Here is a 12,476-nt window from a genome sequence, read left to right as displayed (position 1 = left end):
AATAACCCGCTACGCGGATTATTCAGTGTGCACCTATTTTTGATGTTATTTCTCCAAAGACAAAAAAAAAATATTCCCTAAGTGTAAGGTGATTAAACCAGAAAAAAGTTGGATATATCTGCGCAACCATATATCAGTCAGAAACTGAACGTACCACTTTGTACATAACAGTACACAGGCACCCATTCTTGATGAGCATGATGAATAGGAAGGCGCTAATTTAATAACATTTTGAAGCAATTTTTCATAAATAAGTATACCGAAAATGTATTCATTAATATAATGACAAAAGCAATGAAAAAATTATCGCAAATCCATTGTTAATATGAAAAAAAAATCTTTACCTCAAATGTAGGTACCTGTTCAGGTTCCTCAACAACTCTCTGAAAATGACAGACCATGTTTTAATTTCGATAGACTAAAGACACGGTCCATATCATCTGTATTTTATTGATTTCTTGGACCTTTACAAGTTATCTGTTTTCTTATGGTAAATGGTAAATAACGTGTAAAAACACTAAATCTGTTTTAATTTACTTAAGAAAAGTATCATGACGACAATGTTCTATATTTTAGAGTTTATTATGACGTTCAGTTTAGTGGACTGATTTTTTTGTGGCGTTGAAGTGCCATTGGTTGCCCTCGCTGTTGTCTGCTCTTTGGTGTCTTTTTTTTCTCATTGACATTTTCCCCATTACCAAACTCAATTATAGAATACTGTTTCATACATTATATGATGTTTGTTGATTATTGCAACTTTATTTATGTTAGATAAGACAGTTGAACTTTCTTAGCACTGTTCCTCGTGTTTTATTTTATCTAGTGTAGTTTTTGGAAGGGGAGGGTGGAGAGGAGTTATATTCAAAGTAGAATCGTTTCGCTTTCTATGAAGCAAAAGTTCAAACATCCACACTTCTCCTTTTTTCGAAAGATTCCGCCTGCTCTTTTTGGTATTTTTGAATTAATATAACTCTTTTTGGCTTTAATTCTCTCTTTCCTTGGCAATGAATTTTCTTCTTTTTCAATTTTGAAGGAATATAATTCATTTTTTATTTTAATAATACATCTTCTGCTCAGCTATGTTTATCATAATTACGTGTGCCTTTTGGCTATCTGGAACATCTTCATCCTCAGTCTGAGTTGCTATTTCATGGAGAATTATTTCGTCTGTTTGTGTATATGTTTGTATGGCATCGTATCCGTCTGTTTGACTGGCAGATGTTGTAGCTATTGGATGCTATAAAACATCCAGTAATTTTGGACGAGTATCATACTGTAACATTGTATTCTTATTGATGTATATCACTTTGAAAAGTATTGAATCCCTCTTGATTCAGGTCATATCCATAATTACATTACTATATGTGCATATGTATAATACAGTTACACAATAGTATACAAACGAAAGGAAAGGGAGGTTTCTAAATGACAAAAATGACACTACTGTGTCTTGAATGTACATTAAATATTTATTCAACACGAAAAATAGTAACCAAAAATGTAAACGTTACTTTCTAAATATCAAATAAACACAACACAGGTACCATATTGTCATCAATATATAACCGGTAAATCAGAGAATGATTGTTTAGTTTTATATACTTGGTTAAATTGCAATTCGTTAGTATATGTTTATAAATTGTATGCCCATGTAGAAATTTGTTTTAGAAAAAAAAACAATTAAACATGACGACTGGGTTTGTTAAGGGATACATTCTTAGTTTTTGGAAGCTCATTCTCCTATCTGCTTAATCAAATTGAAATAGAGATGTAATGCAAGTGTCCCGTATTGTTTTAAATCATAGGGTCGAAATGTACCTTAACCTCATGAGATTTGAAAATAAGAGTTTCGAACGATATATGATAAGTATTTTGCAGCAATTTTCCATAAGTTCATGTATCGAACTGTTTTTAGTAAGCTTTGTATACCTATAATTGGCAATTCTATCAATTTTGACAAAAAACATTTCAAGTTTACAAGTTTCTTTTAAGATGTATGCATCACAAAGCAATACTATCAAAATTAATTGAATTGTATCTGAATGAAAGTATATGCCTTTACTTCTGATACATATTTACGAAAGCCCCTTTTCGTCAATATCTGAAGATAGATACTTGCAATTTTCTGCAATCTCTTAATATTGTACTATTGATAATGTAGGCATCTGTATTCAGTTTAAGTCAAGAAATAAGACTTTATTAAGATATAATTACATTAGATGTATGTTTCATTATAATAGGTAATTCTGATTAGCTACTCTGCAATCTCGCGTTATTCCTTAGTCAATTTTATTACACAATACAATTTATCATTCATTATGACACAAGATCCCATGATAGAGTGCACAGGATAAAAATCATGTTTTCATGATCCTAGCTATAAAATGTAATCATAAGTATTCAATGCTTCGTTTTTTTTAACTTCGTAGGGTTGTAAAAGCGTTGACCGTGCGCACATATTTAGAATGAAGCGCTTCCGCGCTTCTTGCAAAATGTACTTCGGTCAACGCATTTACACCCCAAAAAAATTACAAAAAGAAGCATTCAATTCTTACATACCATCACAGTATGAAAAAAAGAAAAAGTATTAAGAATAGATACGAAACTTTTTATTAAGAGTTCAAAATTGTTTTGGTAATTGCCCTAATAAGATTTGAAATTTGGATAAAGTGGAACTACTTATAACACACTCCAATAACAATAATTTCATGCTTAATTGCTTGTAGTAGTCCAAAACAATCTAATAACAATCTGTGTTCGTTTGCTGTATATTAAGTCTTACGTTATTCTTTTGCATGTTTACAGGATGCGGTTTAAAAAAAAATACAGAGTGCGTTTCTTACACAGCAATTACTGCAACAGATTTACGAAGGAAACCGAATGAAAATGAAACTTTACAAGTTTAAGAGTACCATCACTAACTGGTTCACTGATATGATGTAGCGCTGTTTCAACTTATTAGCAGTCTGATTTTTGCGATTTTAAATTATAAGATATCAGCATAGTCGTCTCATCTGTCTGATTCCTAACTGTGTTTTATTCCTGATTTTGAAATATTTTGACTGGGAAAAAATTATAAGTGATGCAAGCTCAGTAGCAGAAGATTACATTGTTAAGTCAACCGCTTTTTTTTGCAGTTTAAGCGATTCTTTAACTGTTTAAACCTGATTGACCTCTTCCTAACCTATATACGAGATTTGAACATCATTAAAATAGTGTTACCTTTATATTTATTCTGGTAATTGCATAAAATTTTATACCTTTTTCCGTTTTCTGTTAGTCTGCAAATAAAATATAAACGTATGTACTACATATGTGTTGCTGATTACATTAGCAGTCTGGAATTCCCGTCTTTTGATTGGGGACTTTCTATTTCACAATTTATTTTTATGCTTTTTTATATAGTTAAACATGTTAAAGAGATAAAAAAAATAATTAATAAGCATAATTGTTATACGGACAATGTTATCCTAAAAAGTGAGTAATTTTTGCATTTATATTTTGCTGTTATGTTAACTACAGTTTTATAAATGAAAGACATATTATTGAACAAATCTAATACGAAATCAACTTAAGTTTTAACAAACAGTAAGTACATTTTGTCATTCCTACATTTGAACTCTTCCCTTTAGATTTTATTGATATTTAATGTTTTGAAACATGAATGTTGCATCTAAGTTTTATTCTTAGCCTTGTTGATGATATTGGTTGAACCTACACTGATGATTATGGCTGAGTGTCTTTCTTTTTAGTCATTGTTATCAAAGCACTTTATTCATGTAATAATAGTCTTTCAAAGTAGGTAAATGATGATCAACAAAAAATGATGGAAGCCACGAGATGATAATGGATAGCTTGATTTTTTTGTAAAGATTGGCTTTTTAGAAGATGTGGTATTATTGCCAATTTGACAGCAATCCATCTAATAAAAAGGACAATGATGCGAATAATTCAGCATGAATAAAATAAACAGAACCGTTCCAATATATAAAATATAGTACATTGCTTGTAAATGAAAGCTCTTATTGTAAAACGATCAATATTTCAATAGAAAAAAGTCACTGCTTCATTAGTAGAACGACGTAAACACAAGGAAATATAACTGATTTTTTTTACAACAAGGTGTACTAATATGACAGTTAATATTTGTATTCACTGTCGATTACATACTATCATATTATTTCTTTGGTGTTAAATATGTTACCGCTGAATGAAGGTACACTTTCACATTCTTTTCGAAAATGATATATTCTGTGGTTTCAACAATTAAATGTACATCTCGCCTTTTTTTATTTTTTTAAATGAGCAAATTCTTTCTGGTTTTACATTAACCCACACAATGTATAGTGCTGTTTCAAAGTATTCAATATCTTTTCTATTTTCAGACTTCCTTTTATGATATATGTTCAAAGTGTTGCATGCTAAATAATATCACATACATTATGCACCATTCTTTAATAACATTTATCGCCTCGAAATTTCCTACTTTCAGTCAGTAGTACATGTATTTCATTCTAGTGTTTCCCTTTACTTTTTATACATTACAATTTTCAAATTAGTCGCTATCAAACTAGATGCTCACGTTTTGTGTTTTGGTTCTTTATTCCTGTTGAATTAAGGCAACAGTAGTATACCGCTGTTCAAAACTCATAAATCCATGGACAAAAAACAAAATCGGGGTAACAAACTAAAACTGAGAGAAACGCATTAAATATAAGAGGAGAACAACGACACAACATTAAAATGAAATTACCAAATACTCAATCAATCATTTTAATACTTGATTGCCATTTTGATACAAATCGACTATGTTATGTATTGTTATTATGAAGTATTCTATCAAAAAATTAACAAAAAATCTCGTAATACTGTTTGAAGTACGTTCTTTGTTGTAATGTCCTTACGAAAACTAAACCCGATGCTTTAATATATAAGTCAATTTTTATATAAGACATTACTTACAGGTTCTTTAGACTTGCTTATCGGAGGAATGTCTATATGTTCTAGATTCTCTAAACAGAGTACATAATTCTAAAAAGATAGACGCATCTACTAAAATATTATTCATATTAATACAATTTAATTCTCAAATATTTAAAACAATACATAAAATTGAGAATGTAAATGGGAAATGTGTCAACGAGACAACAATCCGACCATAGAACGACAACAGCAGAAGGTCACCATAGGTCTTCAATGCAGCGAGAAATTCCCGCACCTGAAGGCGTCCTTCAGCTGGCCCTTCAACAAAAAGATATTCTAGTTCTGTGATAATGAACGCAATACTAAACCCCAAATGTGTAGTCGAGGTAAAACATGCTAGAGTTGTTGTGTGCATCAAGTGATGTCCCGATTGTATTATTGTATAACTGTTAAGTTAGATTAAAAGGTAATTTTACTGTTTTGAAACTTTATCTTTACATTTAAGAAATTAAAGTTTCTGTTTAAAATTTATTCTACATTTCAAAGGAGAAGAGGTTTACATTCACATTTAAAATTGAGAATTGACATGAGGTTCATGTCTGAGAGACTACAACTCTTCCAAGAGCAGAACATAGTCCAAGGCCACCAATTGATCTTCATGCATCAACACAGTAAAACAAATCCCGCACCAATATATAAGATGAACAAAGTCTAGAGAGTCCCGATTTCATTCGAAAACAAGACATACAAAAATGTGATCGTCGTGTTATGAACATGAATTCACATGTATGACTGCTCTTCCATTAACCAATCTAGTGGTGTGCTATACATAAGAAGTCAAGAATTGTATCTGGTCGTACCAGTCTTTTAGTCTTTTACAGCTGCTACACATTAATGATTTACATTCATCGTCTAGCATCACCAAGAACAAATCACATCTCATACTCAAAATCCACGAAAGAGATGTCTTTTGACATGTTTGATGTTGTAAATCACTGCAGTTGCAATTGGCTATTTGTTTATTCAAGTGTTTTCATTATCACTTGTTTTGTATACAATTAATATATTTGTACCAAATTTTCCCGTCATATGTTACTATATCAAAATATAATAACCAACATAACCAACTTCAAATATTGATGTTGATGCAGTGCACGAACTTCTTTGAATTGTACAGTATTTTTTGTAAGATTGTCAAACATTCATTGTGCCTTTATAATAAAATTTAGAAAGGAAATGGGGAGTGTGTCAAAGCGACAACAACCCGACCCTAGAGCAGACAACAGTCTAAGGCCACCCATCGGTCTTCAATGTAGCGAGAAACTCACGCACCCGTAGGCGTCCTTCAGCTGGACCCTTAAACAATATGTATACTAATACAGTGATAATGGACGTCATATTCAACTCCGAATTATACACAAGAAACTAAAATTAAAAATCATCAAGATTAAATAAGGCCAGAGGCTCCTGACTTGGGACAGGCGCAAAATTGCGGCGGGGTTAAACGTGTTTATGAGATCTCAACCCTCCCCCTATACTTCTAGCCAATGTAAAAAAGTAAACGCATAACAATACGCACATCAAAATTCAGTTCAAGAGAAGTCCGAGTCCGATGTCAGAAGAGGTAACAAAAAAAAAGACGTTTTGAGACTGAGAAAGATACTTTTCCATTTTACAAAACATTAAGCCCCCAATTAAACTGATTGAAAGATTATGTCTTCATCATATGAAAATCAGGCACAACTCTCCCGTTAGGGGTTTAGTATCATACGATCATAAAATATATGAGAAGAAAATAACCCGTGTCATGCAAACAACTGTTTAAAAAAAAAATGTATTTAGTTCCAATGCAAAGACCCTATAAGTAAATCAATATTAAAGCCAAAATATGCAATTTTTAATGACCTGACATCAGTATCGTAACTATATCCCTTCTTAATAAGTCTGTTTAAATGTTTTGTAAGCTTTTGATGTGAATACTGACAGGTTTGTAAAGAATATTACCATAAAAGATTGGATGTGAAATACCTGAACGCATAAGATGTCTGCATGTTGAGTTATATTTACGAATTATTTCCTTATACCGATGATCAAATTTAGTAAATGTTTTGACTAGTTTGTGATATCAAAAACCCTGGTGTAATAATTTTCTAGTAAAACATATATTTCTCTCGCTAAAATCTAATACGTTGTTACATACACGAGCGAATCGTTCAAGGTGCGACAATGTTAAACAATGTAATTTTACAGTATTTTTATTGTATGCAGCAAGGTCTCGTTGTATCACGTCATGTAAGTTCCTGATTATTTTATTTACAACTCCAAATGAATGCATAGTTTGCTATGTATATACAACTCGTCTAAACATCAACGCAACAATGTTAGATCTGTAAATTTGCTTTCTCTCCGGGATTCGAACCCATGCTACTGAGATATCGTGACACCAAATCGCCTGCACTGTAGCCGTCCCGCTAGACCACACGACCACCTGGTCTTCATAAAAATGAAGCTTTCGGTGGCAAGGTGTTACCTTTCCACGTCAGTTTTAATCTAGCAACGTACTACAGTTCATGATATATAAGGTACGGAGATGTTATTTTTACAGATCAGCTAAATTATCTATAGTAAAGGATCTTACAAATTAATGTAACTCTACAACAGATTTATCCATCGGATCACCAGCAGTGATGGTGAAACATGGCTGTGTATATTATGTATATACAACTCGTCTAAACATCAACCCAACAATGTTAGATCTGTAAATTTGCTATCGCAAATATTTTGTTCTTCCCTCGCCGGATTTTGAAACCATGATTCGAACCAATGCTACAGGGTATATATCTACCTGTCTATTATGAACACAAAGGTGTTCACCTCAATACGCAAAAATTAATATCCATAACAGCAAATTAATTTACCGTATCAACAAGAGACAAAAAAGAGAGATTTTAATATCACACTGCAGATACATACCGGTTTGGAATCAACTATTATTATCTTCGGCTTTTTTTGCCTTCTTTTTTCCTATTAAATAAATCGTACTCATCATATAAAATTCCATCGTTGTAAGGGAAAGGTAATAAAAATAATAATGATAAAAATGATATTATTGCATAGCAATATAACATTTCCCACAGAAAGTAATCAAAAGTTAGCATGCAATAAATTCTTATATTGCACTAGTGCAATAAATCAACTGCATTTATGACGTCATCAACGACAAAAAGAAGAAGAAGAAGAAGAAAAAGGTTTGAGGAAAACTGCAAATATTCAGTTGAGGTGGTAAAATACTGGTGAGATCATAAATTAAGTTCTAGTTGTTTTTAGTTTCAATTTCTATATGAAACCAGGTTCAACCCACCATTTTTTCCTTCAAAAATGTCCTGTACCAAGTCAGGAATATGGCCATTGTTATATTATTGTTCGTTTCTGTGTGTGTTACATTTAAACGTTGCGTCATTTGATTTCTTTTATTTTTGAGTGTTATTTCTCATTGCGATAAGATGTGTTAAGGTACTTGTCTATCCCAAATTCATGTATTTGGTTTTGATGTTATATTTGTCATTCTCGTGGGATTTAGTCTGATGCTTGGTCCGTTTCTGTGTGTGTTACATTTTTATGTTCTGTCGTTGTTCTCCTCTTATATTTAATGCGTTTCCCTCGGTTTTAGTTTTTTACCCCGATTTTGTTTTTTGTCCATGGATTTATGAGTTTTGAACAGCGGTATACTACTATTGCCTTTATTTATATGATATATATATATATCTCTGACTACAACTTACCGGCCAATCTCTAGGTACTTGGCTAGCATACTCAAGATGATTTGGAAAATATCTCGAATATTTCAAAAAGTTGGAATTCTGAAAAAGATTAAGGAAATTATATTTATCACATATCCACATACTGATACAACCAATGACTGTTAAAGTCAACATTTTGAAAAGACATTTATTTCATGAGAATTGTCTATTCATTGCAATGCAACCCAAAAATAAATGCAACATATATATTTTCATACAGCCTTGGTTAAATTCCTAGGTCTTTCAAGTTACGGTTAAAAAAGAATTTACCTACTTATAATTGAATTTTTATCAGAAGGAATAGATTACCTTAGCTGTATTTGGCAAAACTTTTAGGAATTTTTGGTCCTCAACGCTCTTCAACTTCTAACTCTATTTGGCCTTTTAAACAAATGTGAATTGAACCGTTTGAACTCAAAGCAGATAACGACAAGGCACCTCAACAAAATTGGTCTATTGATGTTCATAAATTGCGCACTCTACATCTACAGACCGATTGTGTGGTTAAAAGCCATTTGTAATTAAAAAAACCTTCGGTAATATTAATAAAAAAAGAACACGTACACTTAATAAACGAGCAAATGTATCTCTTCGATGTTGGGATATGAAAATATTGACTGGTCATTGATATTGTCGATAGTTTACGCAATTTACTTTGTTTTTGCTGACTGATAAGTTTGTTTCTCAGCACAGTAGAGATATATGAAATTTGTTCACTAGAAACTTAAGGAGCATGTGCACTTGTCAATGCAATTAACAACGTCATTATAGATAAAATCCAGACAAACATATTATCATTGGTCGTCTCATATCGATTGCGTACCAGTCCAAGCGAGAAAATAGTCCCATTGAGATAACCAACGACAATCTATAATTATTATATTATATCGCAGCAATGAACACAATATAAATATTTGACATCTTTCGTTAAAATGGCATACATCTAGTTTAAACTTAAGTTACACACAAACACACATAATATTAATTATATCTTACTGCTATGGTTGCCATCTTCAGTGCATTGTCAACCTGCAATCAATAAATTGAAGTTGTCTTTATAATCCTCCGGGCTGAACGTTGCTTATAAATATACAAATAAAACACAGACACTAAAATTGAATTACATGTAATAAGTTTCATTTTGAAGAAATGTTAAACCAATATGTGAATCACAAATGAAATATTGCAAACTTTAATGAGTTTTACTCTAAACTGTTATCGCTAAGCATGATCATATTGCTAAAGGGATATATAGTTTATATTTATAGAGGTTTTGTATCTTAAGGTTCTAAAATATAATTTGTGTTTACAAAACAAAACACAATGTGCATATTTTTATAACATATTGATTATTTGAAAATATTGATCCTTAGAAAGTACTGCAAACATGATTTTTTAGATTGTAGTTAGATGGTCACACATTGCAGAACATAATTGTTTTTCTTCTAACATGCGCTCTATATTTGCTGATCCACAAACTATACACATTGTTATCGAAATAAATGTATTGTTTTTTTTCGAAAACAAGTCGCAGACCTTTATCGTGACGTCAAACATATTGGTTTCTTATTCTGCAACACCTAATATATTACATTTGTGATCAAAGATAAAATTGCAGTAAAAAACGTTGGCAAATACTTACAAAAAAAAAGAAAAAAAGAGTCAACCTGGAAATCGTATTTTTTTAATGCTTTGGCAGGTTTCTACGAATGAACTGACACATACGCTGGTTCGTAACTAAATGAAAGTACCATCACTTTATTTTGGGCCTGGATTTTAAATAATCATATTTTCATGCTGATTCTAAGGTATACAGTTTTACTGCTTTTAAAATCTTTTGCGGTTAACAAATCCTCATAAATTATTTTTTTTGAAAAAACGGAAAACAAATACAAATATGCATTAAATTATAGTATAACAAAAAATCATTTTTATCGATTTAAGAGTGTGAGTGTACACTGTATCAATAATAAAATATGGCAAATCTTTACTTAATATATTTAGTATAAAGTTGAAAAAAAGAAACAAACATAACCGGTTGCATCGACATTGTAGGCGTCTCGTGCATTACATGTATCAACCGTCGCCCTACTTGCTATTTAAACCAACGCTTAATAACAAGATACATGTCGATTATCAGACAAATTTAAAAATAAAAATAAAATCAGACCACATATGCATGTCACTCGAAAGTCGAGTCACAGACAAACATAGTGTTGATCAACGAAGTCATTGAAGGTGACTATTTATTCGTGTTGTGTCTATATTGATTGTTCAAACCTATGATTGCGTTGGATAAAAACCGCAATTTTTATACGTGTGCATGTAAACAAATTTCGTTGTAGAAGGTTCTAAATACAGCATAAATAACATTTTCCAAAGGACCAAAAAAGTGAAAAAGTATATTTAAACAAAACGCATATGACTAACAGGTTGAACAACTGATGTTCTTTAACCCCGCTGACTGCCATTGGCGATTGCCAAATAAAATTGATACGAGATGTAACAAAATGGATCTTAATATAAATTTAATTCTTAACAGAAAACAATAAACTTGTGGCCCAGATGTTATGCCACAAACATAAGGTGTCAATATTTTTTTGTACACCAGATCTAGATTTCGACAATAAATGTTTCTGCAGTGATGTTAGGGATCGAAACGTATTTGGATTTATCAATTTAAGATAGACTCTTGAATTTTAAGAGTCAATATAGGATGAACGGATCATTCAAACCGAAGGGAAAATATGATACAAGCCCAAACGAAAAAATATTAACAAGTCTAAATTGAAAACTACGTTCAAACCTATGATTGCGTTGGATAAAAACCGCAATTTATATATATATATATATATTCACACCCGGCCAACGAAAGATTTATTATTGTGAAGCCCAGGTGGTCGAGTGATCAAGCGCGCCGGATACAGTTCAGGCGATTTGGTGTCACGATATCTCAGTAGCATGAGTTCGAATCCAAGCCAGGGAAGAACACAAAATTTGCAGAAGCAAATTTACAGATCTAAAATTGTGGGGTTGATGTTCAGACGAGTTGTTTATATATAAATATGTAGGACTCTGAAGTGCGATGGTACTCTAAAGTGCGATGGTCACGCTAAAGTGCGATAGTCTACGCTAAAGGACCATGGTTTATCACGCTAAAGTGCGATGGACTAAAAGGGTAATGTTAAAGGGCTTCAAGTATTAAAGAACACGAATTTAAAAAAATAGTCTTCTTGCGAAAGCTAGTACAAGGTTTATGACATATTTGAAAGGCTTTATAATTACCGGTAGGCTTAAGTGACCATTGTTTAAACTAATAAAAACGACCACATAATAATTGCTTATATGGTAATTTAGGTGTGACAAAAATCTATATATCCTGTATATGTTGTTTTTTTTTTAATTCAGGCCGGTATCACTTATTTGGATAATTGGTGTAGCTTGCCGTTCACACAGTCTATCACTTATATGAACATCTCCTCACAAAGTCGTCATTGTGAATTACAAATACAAAATTCGTTCTAAATTTTTAGCAGACAATTTATGATTTACGCATGGAAACATGACGTACCTTTATTTTACCGACTTTACTTTTCATTAAAATCGACACTATTTGAACGGGGACGGCAAAGTAAACTGCAACATCAACAATGATTCCAATGTATCCGTTAGCTTAAATTAGAAACAGGATAAAGGATACTTATGCGTAAACTTTTGTATCTGTATAGTAAGATGGTCGACTGCAGGAAAAAA

The 12,476-nt window shown here is 31.8% G+C and overlaps 1 protein-coding gene across 1 annotated transcript in view; it reads right to left on the bottom strand.

Annotated features, from left to right (window-relative positions):
- LOC139483155 (transient receptor potential cation channel subfamily M member-like 2) overlaps nt 1-12,476 on the bottom strand; it is an 85,289-nt gene that overhangs the window by 70,311 nt on the left and 2,502 nt on the right. The window contains exons 2-7 of the mRNA XM_071267190.1: nt 9,720-9,752; nt 8,706-8,783; nt 7,897-7,947; nt 4,963-5,031; nt 1,097-1,237; nt 345-383 (exon numbers count right to left, since the gene is read on the bottom strand). Of these exons, the coding sequence (XP_071123291.1) occupies nt 345-383; nt 1,097-1,237; nt 4,963-5,031; nt 7,897-7,947; nt 8,706-8,783; nt 9,720-9,734 (393 nt within the window). The 5' untranslated portion in view covers nt 9,735-9,752. The remainder of the gene's footprint in view (nt 1-344; nt 384-1,096; nt 1,238-4,962; nt 5,032-7,896; nt 7,948-8,705; nt 8,784-9,719; nt 9,753-12,476) is intronic.

This window comes from Mytilus edulis, chromosome 7, assembly GCF_963676685.1.
Source record: "Mytilus edulis chromosome 7, xbMytEdul2.2, whole genome shotgun sequence".
In the NCBI taxonomy this organism is placed as follows: domain Eukaryota; kingdom Metazoa; phylum Mollusca; class Bivalvia; order Mytilida; family Mytilidae; genus Mytilus; species Mytilus edulis.
Note: the sequence above shows the minus strand (reverse complement) of the source record. Positions and strands in the feature narration are given on the sequence as shown.